The sequence below is a fragment of the Centropristis striata genome, chromosome 6 (genome assembly GCF_030273125.1).
Source record: "Centropristis striata isolate RG_2023a ecotype Rhode Island chromosome 6, C.striata_1.0, whole genome shotgun sequence".
NCBI classification, from domain to species: domain Eukaryota; kingdom Metazoa; phylum Chordata; class Actinopteri; order Perciformes; family Serranidae; genus Centropristis; species Centropristis striata.
In genome coordinates, this window is record NC_081522.1 from 14,421,702 (window position 1) to 14,437,226 (window position 15,525).

General features: G+C 39.3%; 1 protein-coding gene across 4 annotated transcripts; it reads right to left on the reverse strand.

Annotated features, from left to right (window-relative positions):
- Positions 1–129: 129 nt before the first annotated feature.
- ppp6r2b (protein phosphatase 6, regulatory subunit 2b) lies at positions 130–15,020 on the reverse strand. Of its 4 annotated transcripts, none has more exons than XM_059334819.1 (25): positions 14,564–15,020; positions 12,930–13,112; positions 12,640–12,800; positions 12,421–12,519; positions 11,902–12,112; positions 10,641–10,778; positions 10,494–10,559; positions 10,278–10,390; positions 10,045–10,158; positions 9,729–9,849; positions 9,024–9,185; positions 8,723–8,941; positions 8,053–8,117; positions 7,853–7,968; positions 7,649–7,734; positions 7,479–7,556; positions 7,291–7,388; positions 7,151–7,208; positions 6,889–7,010; positions 6,567–6,742; positions 6,300–6,456; positions 5,644–5,723; positions 5,141–5,351; positions 3,913–4,059; positions 130–3,149 (listed from the first exon to the last, which is right to left on the reverse strand). In XM_059334819.1, exons 3-25 carry the CDS (start codon positions 12,765–12,767, stop codon positions 3,116–3,118), a joined length of 2,799 nt encoding a protein of 932 aa, XP_059190802.1. In that variant the 5' UTR covers positions 12,768–12,800; positions 12,930–13,112; positions 14,564–15,020; the 3' UTR covers positions 130–3,115. The 4 variants fall into 4 exon arrangements, with proteins under 4 accessions (XP_059190802.1, XP_059190803.1, XP_059190801.1 ...); XM_059334820.1 differs by having other exon boundaries at positions 8,714–8,941; positions 11,902–12,088; positions 14,564–15,019; XM_059334818.1 differs by having other exon boundaries at positions 8,714–8,941; positions 14,564–15,019.
- Between the last annotated feature and the right edge of the window lie 505 nt (positions 15,021–15,525).

Here is a 15,525-nt window from a genome sequence, read left to right on the forward strand (position 1 = left end):
AAACACCAGCATCAGTCCACTTTACAAAAAAGGCATTTTACAACACGGCCGTCTTTCACTCCACTCCCTTCACATACACACACACACACAGACACACACACACACACACACACACACACGCACACACTAATGTCAGCTATAATGTGAGAAAGATTGAAACTTTGTAATGGCCTCAGTGTAAATAACAGACAATGGGATGAAGTAACAATTGAACACCCACTGTCTCTTTAATTAAAGTTCTGGTTACGCACTGTACAATACAGCATATATCCAATGAGGTGAATGAGGCTAATGTGCAAACTTAATGGCACTTAAAGATGACTGTATTGTACCTCATGCCATTATGCATAACATCACACCATACCCGTAGCTACACTGCACACACACCGCACTCTCAAGGTGAAGGAGACACACACACCAACACACAAAGGTGAGGGTCAGATGCAGTGCTTAGGTTTGGCGAAAGACAGGATGACATATTCTGACCCTGTACACACCCTGACAAAAAACAGCCCTGTTTTTCTCCTCTAACCCTGACTTAAACAAATGCTTACTCTCTACTCAGCTCCACTTCAAACAGCTCAAAGTGCTGAACGGATAAAAGCAAAAATATCTGTGATCTAAGATGAATCTTCAAAGTCTTTCTTTGACATGTGGCATCCTCTCCCACTGCTGATAACTCTATCACATGACTTGAAAAAAACCAAGAGAGGGATCAAACAAAGACTGCTTTAGATAAATCTAGACCTGTGACACCTTTGCAAGAAAGGAGGCTACTTCACAGATATGAAAGCCAGTTGTAACACTGGTGGGAAGACACACTTTGGCAGAAAGCATTGAAGAAAAAGTATCTACATAATTCACGCGTTCAAGTCAAACATTCCCACCTCTTTGAGTGGGGAATAATGTGGTGGCAACGGGCACCACCAAATACAAACCAAAAGTGCTTCTTGAAAAAGTGCTTTTAAAATAAATACAACAATCTATGTAAATCGTTCCATAGGCATATATGCCAATTAAAGTCAACTCCTGCCCTGAGAAAGAGAGAGACGAGGAGAAAGATAAAGTAAAGCATGACTGTCTGGAAACATTAAAGGATAATTCTGATTTATCAGTTTCAGTTTTCGTTTTGTAGTTTTGGCCACAATTTCTATCAGTTATGATTAGATTGTACTCAAGTTATATGTTAGTAACATGAAGAAAGAAAAGGGGTAATTAAATTTGTTTTTAAACAGTTTTCTTTTTAATGTTATTACTTTTTTTTTTAATGATTTTTTAGTGGGAATAAGTTGTTCTTGCATATTTGGAAATATTATATTATTATATTTGGAAAAAAATAAATAAACAAGCCGACAGATTGTCAGGTTATCTAAAAAAAGTACTTTCGGAAATTAATAATAATTTAAGTGTTCATCCAAAGTGTAATAGTATAATAATTATCATCATCAATTTATTGATAATAGGATTTTTTCGTTTGGGTTTTTTCACTATTTCCTGAAAGTTTATAGACCAAAGTGATGCCATCAAGTTAATTGTTCTGTCCGATCAAAGGAGGCTGCCGGTTAAGATACTAAAATAAAGTTTATTCAATTTATTTGATATAGTTGGATGAATGAAACCGAGGCCAAAGTTTTAATAAACCAGAATGATCTTTTAAGTAAATAATAGGGAGGACACAGCGCAGACTACCAACTCACATTCACACACACACTCCCAAACCTCCATGTAGGAAGCATGTAGCAGAGGAACAGGAACTGATGCTGGGGTATTAACCGAAACACAGACATCATTATTGCCTCATTTCAACAGTACAACACACACATACAATACACACGTTGCAACCTGCAAAACAACCGCCTTTCCATACATTGGATTTATTCCAAAAATAGATATAATGTTTATATATACTGTATACATTTATATTACGTTTACATATTACCAAGAATAGCCACAACCTAATACAGGTTCAAATTTCACAATATTACATTTAAACAGCTCTGAGGGTGATATGAATTGGTATGTGCACATCACTGTATTTTTTTGCACGTGTGTATAGATTTGGTTGTGTATACATGTGTGTACGGCGATATGTGTGTGTGTGTGTGTGTGTTACACAGGTGTGCTTTCTTTGTATCTGCATACCTCTCCTTTGACCTGAGAATGCACTCTGTACCTCAGACAGAGCTCAAACACACATACACACATGTCTACACACATGAATACAACAGCACATTTGAATCTACATGAATCTGTCAGAGGTTTGAGGAGAAAGTAACACATGATGCTCCTAAATCTGATGCTCCAAATGAGGAGAAAGAGAGCGTTTATGTACCGCATGATCAAAGCAAAGAAAGCTTACTTGGATTGAGAAATGATTTAGATAGCATGTATGAAAAAAAGCCAAATCATTATCACTCATACATTTGCACTATTAAAATGCCTGGTATGTACATTGAAATGCTAAGGAGAAAATGGCAGCTAGCTGTGCAAGCATCTTGGCTTTTGTAATCTTGGCTGATTATTTGAATACAGTTTTCTTTACTAAAGTGTAAACAGTCAAATGCTCTAATAGAAAAAAATCTCTGGACTGTGATTTAATGCCCAGAGAGCAGACATGCTCAAACAATCTGAAATTTGATGCTGTATTTAATAAATGTCAAATTTCAGACTTCATGCCACAGCTGGCAATCAATCACTCAGTGTAACCTCTGCTCATCACCGCAGTGTTGTCACTCTCACAAGTTCAATGGGGAAATCACATTTTAAAGTAGTTTAAATCTAATGGAATTTGGCTTTGGGAGTGTGGTACGATGAAATGTTCTTTAAAACACACATTCCTCATTGAAGCGGTTCAGTTGTTATCATGTCATGAAGGTGCAGAAGAGGTCAATGTACCTACTGTATGTGTAGATATGCGTTATCCAGCATACATACTGTTAAGGGCTGTTTGACCTCAACACATCTCCAATTCTTCAGACACAAAAAGAGCATTGGAGGGCTGCTAACAGGAAGCAAAGGTGGCATTGCAGTGTGTTGAATGGACAGGTATGAAGCATGTGTTTATGTGTGTGTGTGTGTGTGTGTGCGTGTGTGCGTGTGTGCGTGTCCTGCACCATTAGGCCGGTCCATTAGTAGAGGGCTTTGTTTCTCTGTAAGGTAGAAAAACAAAACAAAAAAAAATATTACGAAATTCTAAACATTATTTTTTTTAAAACAGAAGACAGAAAGGAAAATTTTGATATGTTTTTGAGATATTTGCCACTAAGACTTCTGGCACCATCCAAATACAATGTAGGTGAACAGTAAAACCTTTAGAAAAGAAAAATTGCAGTTCAAGAAATCAGCAACTTCTCTTTTACAGAAGGAGGGAAATTTCAAGAACTTTAAAAAAAAAAAAAAGGAACTTTTTCTTAGCTTCTATAGAAACTTCTCCATAAAAACAGTTATCGGGTTCACACAGGAAGCAGAGGCGCTGGGATATGTCAGTTCTCACAGGAGTAGTAACCTGGCTGTTAACACCAGATGCACATTCCTGCAGGCTGGTCAACAAGTGGTTCTCAACTGACTAACATGTAAAAACACAAACACAAACTCAAATCACTATTTCTAATAAATATAGTGGAGAGGCTGATTTTGAAAATGTCATCATGTCCTTGAAAAAAAAAATCAGTGGAATTAAACTCCTGGAGAACAGCAGGGATGCATGTGTTATCATTTATATAATGTATAACAAATATATAACATTTATGAGACATTATCAGTGTGTTTTCTTGGGGGTGGCACTCCGCTTTCATTGTGAACCTGGTGTTAGTATTGGTGTAGTGGTGGGAACACTTGTTTTACCAGGGATTTTGACTATTGTTTGGTGATCTCACCTTTACTTCAAATTCACACACGTGTACACACACTTACTGTGTGACAGCAGCTGACTGGTTAGTTGGACTAGCAGGTGTTGTGTTTGGACAGTCTCCGTGTTTCTTTCCTTTTTCGCCTTCTTTCTCCTTGCCTTTCACCTTGTCCTTAATGGAGAGTCCCTCTACTGGCACCTTATCTGCTTCGCTGCAAAAAACAACAACAAAAACAAATGAAGCTGTAACTAACTGGGGGGAAATCCAGGTATGGTGGCCTGAACTCATGACGTTAGGAACAATCTGCAGATGCTACTTTCTGCTATTTGCAAAATTTCACAACAGTTGTCTGCTTTCAGCTGTCCACACTGGCCATTACCATGCCCAGAGCTCTTCAGTTACTGACTACTAGCTGGCTGTGACCAGCGGAAATCAGAGTGAGTTGGGCTCACATTTGCGAAGTTTTGTGGTAAGGTATTCTCAGGTTGGAGCAATTTTAGCATGCTTGTGTTTGTTAGTCATTTGCTAATGTACTGATTTGTTAGAATGCTGATATGCTGGGAGCAACTTCTGTTGAAAGCATGCTGTCTGACATACTGTTAGTAGTGTGGGTACTCTGAAAGGAAACAAATCATATCAACTTGAGTTTTATTAGTTATGACTTAGATTATGAATTATCTGTGTCATAAAACCACTGTGAGTAGTTATACACTGATTTCATCCATTAGTGCTTTTTTTAATAAGATAACTGGCCACCATTTGATTTCTAAAATGCTGAGTGGACTGTGTCATGCCATGGGTCTTCATCTGGATTTAAAGGTTCATGTTGAGAATATGCGATAAGCCTTGCATAGAAACTGAGATCCTGTAGGTTCTCTACAAGCCACCAGTCGTGAGTTAGTATATTTTTGTGATGAATTATGCTCGTCCTGAATTATGGCGAGGAATTGTTACATAACAAACAAACAAAATAATGCGGCACATCTGTGCCTATGATGCCTTTTAAATCCTTCATACAACTTCAGGAACACATTCCACACTCCAGAGCAAATGACCTCAAGCACAACATACCGTCTGACTGCTGGTCTGAATACTCTGGAGTCAAGTGGAGATGAGAAAGGAGGGAACAGACAGGAGGAGGGCGATATCAGAAGAAAAACAGAGAAGGTGGAAGTAAGATTGTGCGGGAAAAGTTTTGGGGGGAAGAAGGGCTCTATGAAAGCACAACAGGAAAAGGGGGACACCTATCAAGACAGAGCAGCTGCACATTATTTGTGTGTGAGCGAGTCTACCTGCTGAAGACTGCCCTTTCATTTTTGGCGTCCATGGTGAGTCGAATTGTCTCCTTGCCAGCTCCTGTAGTGATGGTCTCTGTGGTGACCGTCTCGCTGGTTGCAGACTCTGTCTTCCCCTCTTCCTCATCGCTCTCTGAGCTGCTGGAGGAAGAGCTGTCTGATGCCACCAATGGAGCTTTTCTCGCCACACATGCACTCCACACACACGCTGCAGGACAAAGGAGGAGAAATCATCTGACTTTATCACGGATAAGATAAGATAAAACTTTTTTTATTCCGCAGTGGGGAAATTTAGTCATCCCAGCAGGTTATGGTACAGACAGGAGAGTTTACAAATATATAAAAACAGAATAGAGAATAAAAAATAAGACATATACATACAAAATCTACACCTTATATACATAAAAATACTTGTACCTGGATGTACGCTTACTTCATTGCATTGCACTGGATTTTAAAATAACCTATGTAGTTGAATGTGCCATGCTGCAGCAACTTACGGTTCGTGTTTGGTTTGGTGTTGCCCGATCCGCTGAGCTCCGAGTCCACAGGAGAGCTGCATCTGGGTCCTGTTTCAGAGCTGGGGACATAAGTCACACAGATAAGAAATCTGCAAAAAAACAAACAGCCAATAAACTACAGACATACAGAAATTGAACGTTAAGGGTGAATTTGTACCCATTTTAGTATGTGTCTATGTTTGCCTCTGCAACAAAAAAAACCCTATTAATAAATTAGGGGATTACTGATACAACCAAGGTTTGCACTTGCATTTGTTTAACTTCAAGCTGTAAATAAATGTCAGTTATACAGCAGATATCAACTTGCACAATGCCCATGTCTGCACATTTAACATTACACTTAATGAAAATATTTTCATATGCTTTATTGTTTTTCAAGCATAAATATTGCTCCCACTGAATACTTTAAAGGCATTCTTGACTTTTTTATTTGAAAAGTCTTTTCAATTTAGCCAAACTATCATGCTGGGGATTTTTTCTTCAAATATATTCGCATTTAATCATCACCACAATTTCTTTACTATGTCTCAATATGTAGTTTTATCTTAATCTTAATTACCACAATATCTTCATCAAATTGTTAAGATGCAATTTCCCAAATAAGCTCCTCATGTTTAGACAACACACAGACTCACCAACAGAAAGGCTGGAAGTCAGTGAACTTGGCCCATCCTTTCTCCTCTGCCTCTGTGGCAGCAGGTTGGGAGTCTGGAGTGTCCCAGGCAGAAAAGCCCACTCCTGCTGCAGGGGCTTTTGAGTTCACCTCCCCAAAGTCTGCGATCCAGTCAGTAGCTGAAAAGCATCACACCCTCAACACGTGACATATGCTCAAATCCTTGCTTTAGCCCAAATATATAGGGCAAAAACAATGATACATTATTAGAGAAAATAGCATTTCTCACTCTTTGTTGCCTCGGTCTGGGCCAGACTTGAGAAAGGATCCAGGTCATCTTTAGGATCCTCTCCCTCTTCAGAGTCTGAGTCTGCTGCGGTCTCAGTGGGATCTGGGCCAGAAGCTGCTGTACTATCACAATCTTTACTAGCTGACGGGCTCGGGGACGATCGTGACCCACCAAACCTTGAATTAAACAAAACAAGACGTTTTAGCGTGTTTGACTGAGCAAGGACAATTAATTCACATATTTCTTCACAACTTCAGTCATAACAATGCTTAAGTAAAACATAGAGCACTGATAGAATCTATAGTTACTGTTGTGTGTCTACCTGTTACGGGACTTGGTTTGTGTTGCAAAGTTGATCTCTTTCTCTTCCCAAATGTCCTCTTCATCATCATCAAAGGGATGAATCCTCTCCTTGGAACAGGCCTCAAACACAGCTGTGTTAGCCTGTAAAGGGCAGGTGAATATGTCGAATGATTAATTCTTATCAGTGTCCTTCATTATTATTATCAGTTTTTAAGAAATAAGAGACCTTTACAGTCCCAAAGCATTACAGAAATTTGTGGAAATAATCGAACTAAACTCACAGTGTCCTGGCCTGCATCAATGTTGATATTGATCTCTGCAATTCGGTCAAATGTTGCTCTGCCATAACAGTAAAAATCACTCAATCAACACCCAGTAACAATAGTTCAGTGTCATGCAGAAGAAATGTCAGTTCATTTACCCAATGCTGTCATCATGATCAGTAAACTCTTCATCATTGAAGCCAAACTGATCCACAAAATTAGCAGTCATCTGCTGGATCTGGTAGTCTGAGAAGGCCTAAAACACATATCATAATTTTAATTAGATTAATATCTCTGATAACAGAAGCCCTTGATATTTTTGTGTGCTTCTTTACTGTATGTGTACCTGCTGTAGTGTCAGCTCCTTAGGGAAGGGGCTCTCCATGTCATCCTCTGAGGAAGGACGAGGGTTCCCAGTGCCAATCTGGACATGGAAAGACCACTCAAAAGTTTGAGTGTGTGCACAATTACAAACAGCTTTATATACTTTGTATATGAGCATGTGTGTGTATTTACCAGGTCTATGGTGTTCTTCCTATTAGTCTCTGACAAGGTCTGGTCAACAAAGGTTTCCCAGCGCCCTCTGTAGTCCTCAGGCAGATCTACATGCAGAAACCCAAGGACAGCAGTGTTAAGAAAACAATATTCCAGTTCATTGACAATTCTCTGAATTCCTTTTTTCTTTCACATATGAATGGGAGCGCACATGTTCAGACACACCTGTGATGAGGCTACTAATCTGTGTATGAACCGGGCCCTTCTCCAGGTTGTGGACTACTGTGTTGGCAATCCTGGTAAGATGTCCCATGTACCCTCTTCTCATACCGCCCTCTGACCTGAACACAGTAGTACCACACTTAGGGAACCCCATAGGCTACGGCCTGTTAGCAAAAACAACATCATGCCTTTAAGTTTCTTACTGTATTTTATCATTTTCTTCCCAAGCCTCCAGAATCCTCTGGACAAGGTGGCAGTGCTGAAACAACTTGTGAGGGACAAAGATAGAGTCAATCAATTGTTTCAATTTAGAAAGAGCCAACACAGTGGTAATTCCAGTGGATTTAGGTTGCACCCACACTAATACGATTTTGTTTTAAAAAGCATTACTTAAAATATAAACAAACTTCTGAATCCATTCTAGTTTAAAAAGCAAGCGTTTTAGTTCAACTACAGAAACTTTTGAAAATGATGATGCAGACACCCATATTTGCTTCCTGATTATGTTTTATCAGTCAGAATGGGTCCTTCCCTGATTTGTCACATGACCCTTTTCCAAAGAAAGCAAACGAATTAAATTCAGTATTAGAATGCAACTAATGCTTATCTGTGCAGGACGCAAACTGATATTCAAGCGATTTTCAACAATTGTTGTGTCCGGAGGCGTTATCAGCCCTACATGAAGCTCTGGTTTTAAATGGTCATGTATTATGTGTTTTCAGGCTTATTAGTATCGACGGACATAACTTCTGAAACTGTGCTAAAACTTGTGTGGGCGGAGATTTCGTTTTAAAACATATCAGTGTGGATGTAGTCTAAATTTAATTTAAGCCTCCTGCTTTAAACACAAGCAGAGACACCTACATGAGTCACCATTAGATTATGTGCAGAGTTTTCAGAGGTGGCTGGTTCAGAGGGGGAATCAGTCAAAGCCTGCTCTTGTGAAACATCCTGATGAGGCTTGAATTTTTCCTGCAATCCCAGGCCAGGCTGAAGCCTCATTTCATGGGCACAGGGCCGAAGGATGGCAGCGACACAGAGCTCCACTTGGAGGTGCAGAAAGTTGTTCCATGTATACTTGAAGAACAAGTCCTGAAAAAGGGCATATATTTGGTGAGTTTTATCATTTTCTTAGCATTGAATTCTGAAAATGCAACTTTTTTGCACTTATCACCAGAAGCAGGTCCATTGTATTGAGTCGACAGAGTTCCTGTGCTACGACCGCATGGCTAGCAGAGCTGGTATACAGCAGAGAGGCCACCAGCCTGGCTACGTGCAGACGTGTGTTCCCTAGTGGTTCCTCCAGCACACCCAGAGTAGTCAGCATGGGATTTCGCTTCAAGTGAAACAGATGGAGAGCATAGAGGAATTTGTGAAACAACAGTCTAAAAGTTTTGCAGTGTTTTGTTGTGTATATATATATAAATAGTAGAGAATCAAACATAACTACTGAAGAAAGGGGTTGCTGCACAGCAAAAATGAGAACATGCTTGATATTTATAGCCTGTTCTTACTCTGAAAGGGAGAGAGCTCTCCTTTGTGAGTTCTCCCTTGATTCATTTTTTAATGCTTTTCATTTTGCCTGCGACTAGTACCTGGATTATACCGCTGTGTCACGTATTCATCATTTACATTTACATTTACATTTAGTCATTTAGCAGACGCTTTTATCCAAAGCGACTTACAGGAAGAGTAAAAGCAAACAATCAAGGTATAGTGCAATAAGAGCTATTAGTGCATCAATAAGTGCTAGTGAGTCAAAACTTACCCAGATAAAAGGACTGTGAGGAACACACAACCAATCATGTGTAGCATATTATCTCATGATACAACAGCTAATATTAAGGACCTATAGATGATTATATATTTGTGTGCATACTTTGGGTGGCTCCAGAAGTAGCTGATGGAAGTGTTTCAGGTGTGGTTGGATGGCCAACAAAATGCTGCTGTTAACAGTGTAACTTCTCTCAAATCCCTGAGCATCCATTACACCATCCACCCTGCCAGAAAAACAGACCACACACATATAAAAAAAAAAATGGATAGAAAATTAAATAATGGTCATACAAGACAAAAATGACTAACTTCACTAAGCCAAATCAAATTTAATGTGTGATATTTGTCATCCTTACAAAGTAGAACTAGATAGTATGATTTATACACAGTTTAAATTTGCTTTAAAGTCTCACACTCACACAGGCCTCCTGATTTCCAATAATGTGAGCAGAACTTGAATTCCATTGACGATGCAGCTCTCAGTACTCTCTGCTGAGAACATATTCTGCAGCAACTGCTCCACACACTCCTGCCTGTGGAAACACAATGGAGTATGTCATCACCTCAACATCCTGTAAAGATTGTTTAAACACGTTTGTGCGAGTGTGTGTGTGTGTGTGTGTGTGTGCATACAGATATCCATTTGACTTACGACTCTAGCACAGTAAGCAAAGGGTCAGGCTGTGAAATCTCTTGGAGCTGATTGGCCTGGTCTCTGCTCAGACGAATTATGTCACACAAAGTCTGAGATGCATTGGACTGCCTCTGTGAGAGAAAACACTCCCATTAACATTCAGCCTGGTAAATTCTCTATTCAAGAGTCTGAGTGCTAGTGAAAGTGTGTTTTAGCATAGAATTAAGTTACTACCTCTTCATCTCTCTCAGGGTGAATGAGCTCGATGAGTCTCTGGGCCAGCTTCTCTTCATTCAGCCACTGTTGAGAGAAGTATCACATTATAACTGCAAACAATATCAGCGCGAAAGTGTAAAATTAGTGGGTCAATTTTTCTCTTACAATAAGTGTCTCGAGCCGCAGAGGGGGTGGCTCCACACAACTAATAAGTCTTAGGAGCACGTCCATCATGGCTGATGTATCAATATGCTTCAATACCAGGGAAAGGAAACCCTCTTTCCGTCGCAGGAAACTAATCACCTAAACACAGTCGAGAGCAGAGGAAACACCATGACACAAAACTGAAAATAGGTGCCCCCGCTCAATAAGAAAAGGACATGTGACCTTGTTGTCAAAAGAAAAAAGATTACTGGATTATTGTTTCTGCAAAAACATGCTGCTGTTCAGTTTTTTAATGCATTTTTCAGTGATTTGAGCAGTAAAAATTACATTTTGTTTGCCAAAATATTGTGGTGGCAGATAGACAAAGGCAAAGGCTTGCAGTTTCTATGTACAGCACATAGATTTGAGCTTTGCCTTATTCAGTGTGAAATGCTCATTTAGCTTTAGAGTTGAGCCTTTTACATACATAATGACAGGACAGATATACTTTTAGTACAATTAAATATTATCAAGCTTTCCCAACAAACCGAACCTGACCGGAGCTATCTGCTACAAACCAACAAATCTGACATTTAAAACTATAGATTATGCTAATATTACATTTCGATACAACTCCTATCCACATTCAAGCAAACATATTTACACACATAAATATATATTATTGTGAGCTGTGTGATAGACAATTCATCCAATACATTTGCACATAACAATGTAAGCATCACTAATAGTAGTGGAAAGTATTTTTTGACAAGTGGTAACAATATCCACATCAATTCTCATTGTCTCAAGTCTCAAGTCCAGTGATTCAAACACATCATCACAGTTCGATCAGTTAAAATCATAGTACATTTATAGGAGAAGTCCATAAGATGACACCCCTCCCCCCAGCAATGATAATATCATCCTTCATGAAGAGTCACTGAGGATCACATGCCAATTCGGTAGACATCACCCAATCCTAACAGACAAGCCAACTAACCTTGACATCCTCAGGCCTCACCACTTACAGCTAAAACCTTAACTATGTGCACCGTTTTATGTGTTGGAACATCTGTCTCTTGGCATTTCAAGAGAAATAAAACTTTACTGCTATCCTGGTTGAAAGTAATTCCCAGTGTGAGCAGTTTCCATTATCTTGCTGTAAGCACCCCTCAGACTTTGTGAATTAAATCAGGACAACACAAGAACATAGCTGTCATCTTCTGTGAGTATGCTCTTTGATTTAACTGTGTGAGCGTGTGTGCGAGTGTGTGCGTGTTACCTGCTCAGTCTTCCGTGTGATGAGGTTCCCAATTGTCTTGCTAAAGAAAGATGCCAGGAGGGGGTTAAGCGGGGACGGTTGCTCCAGGAAGGCATAGAGAGTTTCCAGCAGAGGCTCCTCATTACCAAGCTTATCATTGATCACTCCCACATCACATGTCAACAGCTCACATGCTATATTTGGATACCTGTAATAAATGAAGAGAAAACACCTGGCGGTAAAACCAAGCAGAAACAAAAAACGTTCTTATTTTCTGCCTCAGTAGTGCTAAAGTAACTGGGGAAAAACAAGAACAGGATTATCCTGATTTTCACAGGAAATTAAGTAGTTTTAAATGTAAAATGCATTATCAACAGCTTGGTTAAATAGTTGAATTGAGAGCCATTGTTTTAGCACACTTTAGTGTTCATCTTTACTGCAAAATGGCAGGTAAGAGATATGATGTAGTGCAGCAGCAGCAAAACACATCTTTTCCTGGATACAGTATACTACATCAGCACATTCTGCACAACCACCTACTTAAAGCGCTTTGTCTCCTCTACACCAGCAGGGGGCTCTGTAGTAATCATACGGACCAGGTCCTGCATGCACTGGTCCTGGCACAAGAACAGGAGAAGCCTACAAATCCATAACGATGAGAAAATAAACACCCGTAAGCACCAGCATTAGTTGCTGGAAACTGAAATGTAACAATATCATAATGTGCTACTAATATGCTAAAGCTAACAATAAACACACCTTCTGTTCTGGGCCTTGCACTCCTGCAACACATCTTCCTCCTCCATGAGCTCCATGAGTGTGACATCCTCCTTGTCCAGTAGAGCCTCCAGGTGAGAGGATGTGTGTAGGTCAAACTTCCAAAACATGGCTGACGTGACGTCACCGGCGTGTATTCTTAGCTGCTGACCAAAAGAGGATGGAGCTCAATATTCTGATCATGTAGCACATATAAGTTAATAACTCAATTTTTAACTGTGGGATAAAAAACATTTTGTGGTACAATATAATTCATGTATGTATGTTCTTACATTCAGACAAGGAGTAGTATCCTCAGTCAGATCTTGCTAAACAGCCATTTGCCTTATTGACATTGCATGGCCTGGACATCAATCAGCATCAGCAAATTCACACAGTAAGGACACTAACACAACCCACTTTCATTCATTCATTCATACACCAGACACACAAACCCAGGAGAGACTGCCTTCAACCTAGTAATGAGACATGAGAAAATAACAAACAAAAAATGTTACAGAATAATTTCCAGGAAGACATGCTCTGCCTTCCTCTGAGCCAGAAGAAGAGTTAAAGTCAGCATAAGTGCAGAGACTAGGCTAGCACTCCTCTCTGGAGAGAGCAGGAAGCAATGCATCTGTAATTGAGTTAGTGCTGCACATCTGTGTATTGACATTACCCAGCTTGCTTTGAGAATGGCCTCACACATTCAGTTACAACAGCAAACAATGATCAGGGTAACTGAACAAAACAAATACCCCGCAGGAAGACACTTAACTTCAGTGTATGATATGAATACTTGTGTTTACAGAAAATAAATGTGTCTGTCATTGAATTGAGTGAAGACTACTGAGTCTTACATTCACTTACATATCTGTTACTACACAGTGCAAAAATGAGACTAGAAGTGGTGATAATGACAGTTGAACCCTGTTTAAAGTCGATAAGAGCTGTCACTGGCCAGTGGCCAGGGAGGAATCTTCACCTTTATATCATCCTGAACCAAAACAGACTGCATATACAATAAAGAATCAATTTTAAATAAAATTGGCCTATGATTCAGGTCATCATGCATTGGATTAAACAGATTATCACGATAAACATGCTGCTTACCCAGCATGTGTTGGTCAAAATTGTGGGTAAAGCCTCGCATTAAAATGGATATGACCTAGGATTCAGAAATGTGAGCTTTCATACACTATACTACACAATATAAATAGGCTGTAAAATGAGGGTTAAACATTATTTTCTCATTCCCAAGCACCGTTAAATTGATTGCATAACAATAACGGTCTCTGCATATGATGCCCTAGTGTACCCATCCCTTCAATAGGCACATTGAAGCTAAACAAACAGGTGTTTTTTTTAGCTCAGACTTTGAACTTCAGGAATTCATACTTCCCCATTGCTAGATATGGATTTTAAATGTTATACAGCAGCACAATGGCCAGCTTTAAGACAGGCCTTCCTGGCATCCTAACATCAGCTGGTAACATTTGCTGTTCGCTAGCAACGGATATTAGTTATAACACGTTAACAGTTAGCCTATCAGCGTGAAGTAAGGTTGCTAATTTTATCCGGATAGTTATATTAGCTTATCTCCTGTTACCAATCTCTATCAGTGCGTTTACAGTGTTTAACGATGGTGCATTTCACTTACCCTGATTGCTGGTGGTAAACCAGCCCGCGTGCAATGTCTTTATCATGTTGCTATCGTTACCAAACTATCTCAATACAGTGGCGGACGATGTTTATATTAGACCAAAAGCTAACATTATTTATCACGGCTGCGTGGCTCGGTGGGACGATGTCCTCCTGATTCACAGCTAGCGTTACCATCTTCAGACCACTTGACAGCGAGGCAGCTCGCACAGGGTTTAGCTACGCCAGGCTACATGTTTTATCCCAAAAGACAAGCGACTCTTACCTTTTATCCATCATTTAATCAGTCGTCATGTACAAGCTGAACGAGAACTCGGCGACTGTGGTTGTCAGGTCACACGGAGGCCCATAGCTGGATATTCATGACTGCGTTGTTAGCTTGTAGATACTGATACTACCCTTTCCCGGCTGCAATGTCATTTACACTGTGGTCGGCCTGTCGAGCGGCTGTGTTGACACTGTCCGAAATTATACTTCAGCAGGCAGGCAACAAAAAATCTGTCAGATTTAGAAATCAAAATGGCGGATACCTAAAACGTAATCAAAAGTTCAGCTGTCCATCAACTGTGTAAACATAAGACCAACTCCGTATCTATTTGCGGTCACCCTGAACATTTGCTGTCAGAAGCTGGTTGATACAGCATCAAGTACTGCAGTAAAATAGTCAGATTCAAACTCTCCGAGGAAGAAAAAATAACATTAGAAAAAATGAAAAATTTAATTTTCAAATGTTGCTAAATCATTTGCAATAAGATACAAAAATAAATAAAGAAAAATATTTTACTATTACAAGAATTTGCTTTGGTTTCTGAGTATGGACAACTGACAAGTGTTTAGGGACTGTCCCTCATTTTCTGACCTCGGATTTTTGTCCAGGGACCATCTGAATATTGCATATATACATATTTGCATTTATTTATTTTTTTATTTTCAGAAAAAACAGATGTGTTACAAAAGTACAAATTTAAAAGAAAAATATATAAACATGTATACATATATAACATTTTCTCCCACCCCAATCCTCTTCATTCATGTCTGACACACTAAGAGAACCATATACTTTCACAACACAATTGTGCACACATGTACCCATATGCAACACTTGGGCATAATAGTGTGCATAATTTTAAAATAAAAAATATATTTAAAAAAATATACATATACACTCACATACATACAAACATATATACACATACACAGACATATGCACATAAATATAAATATACA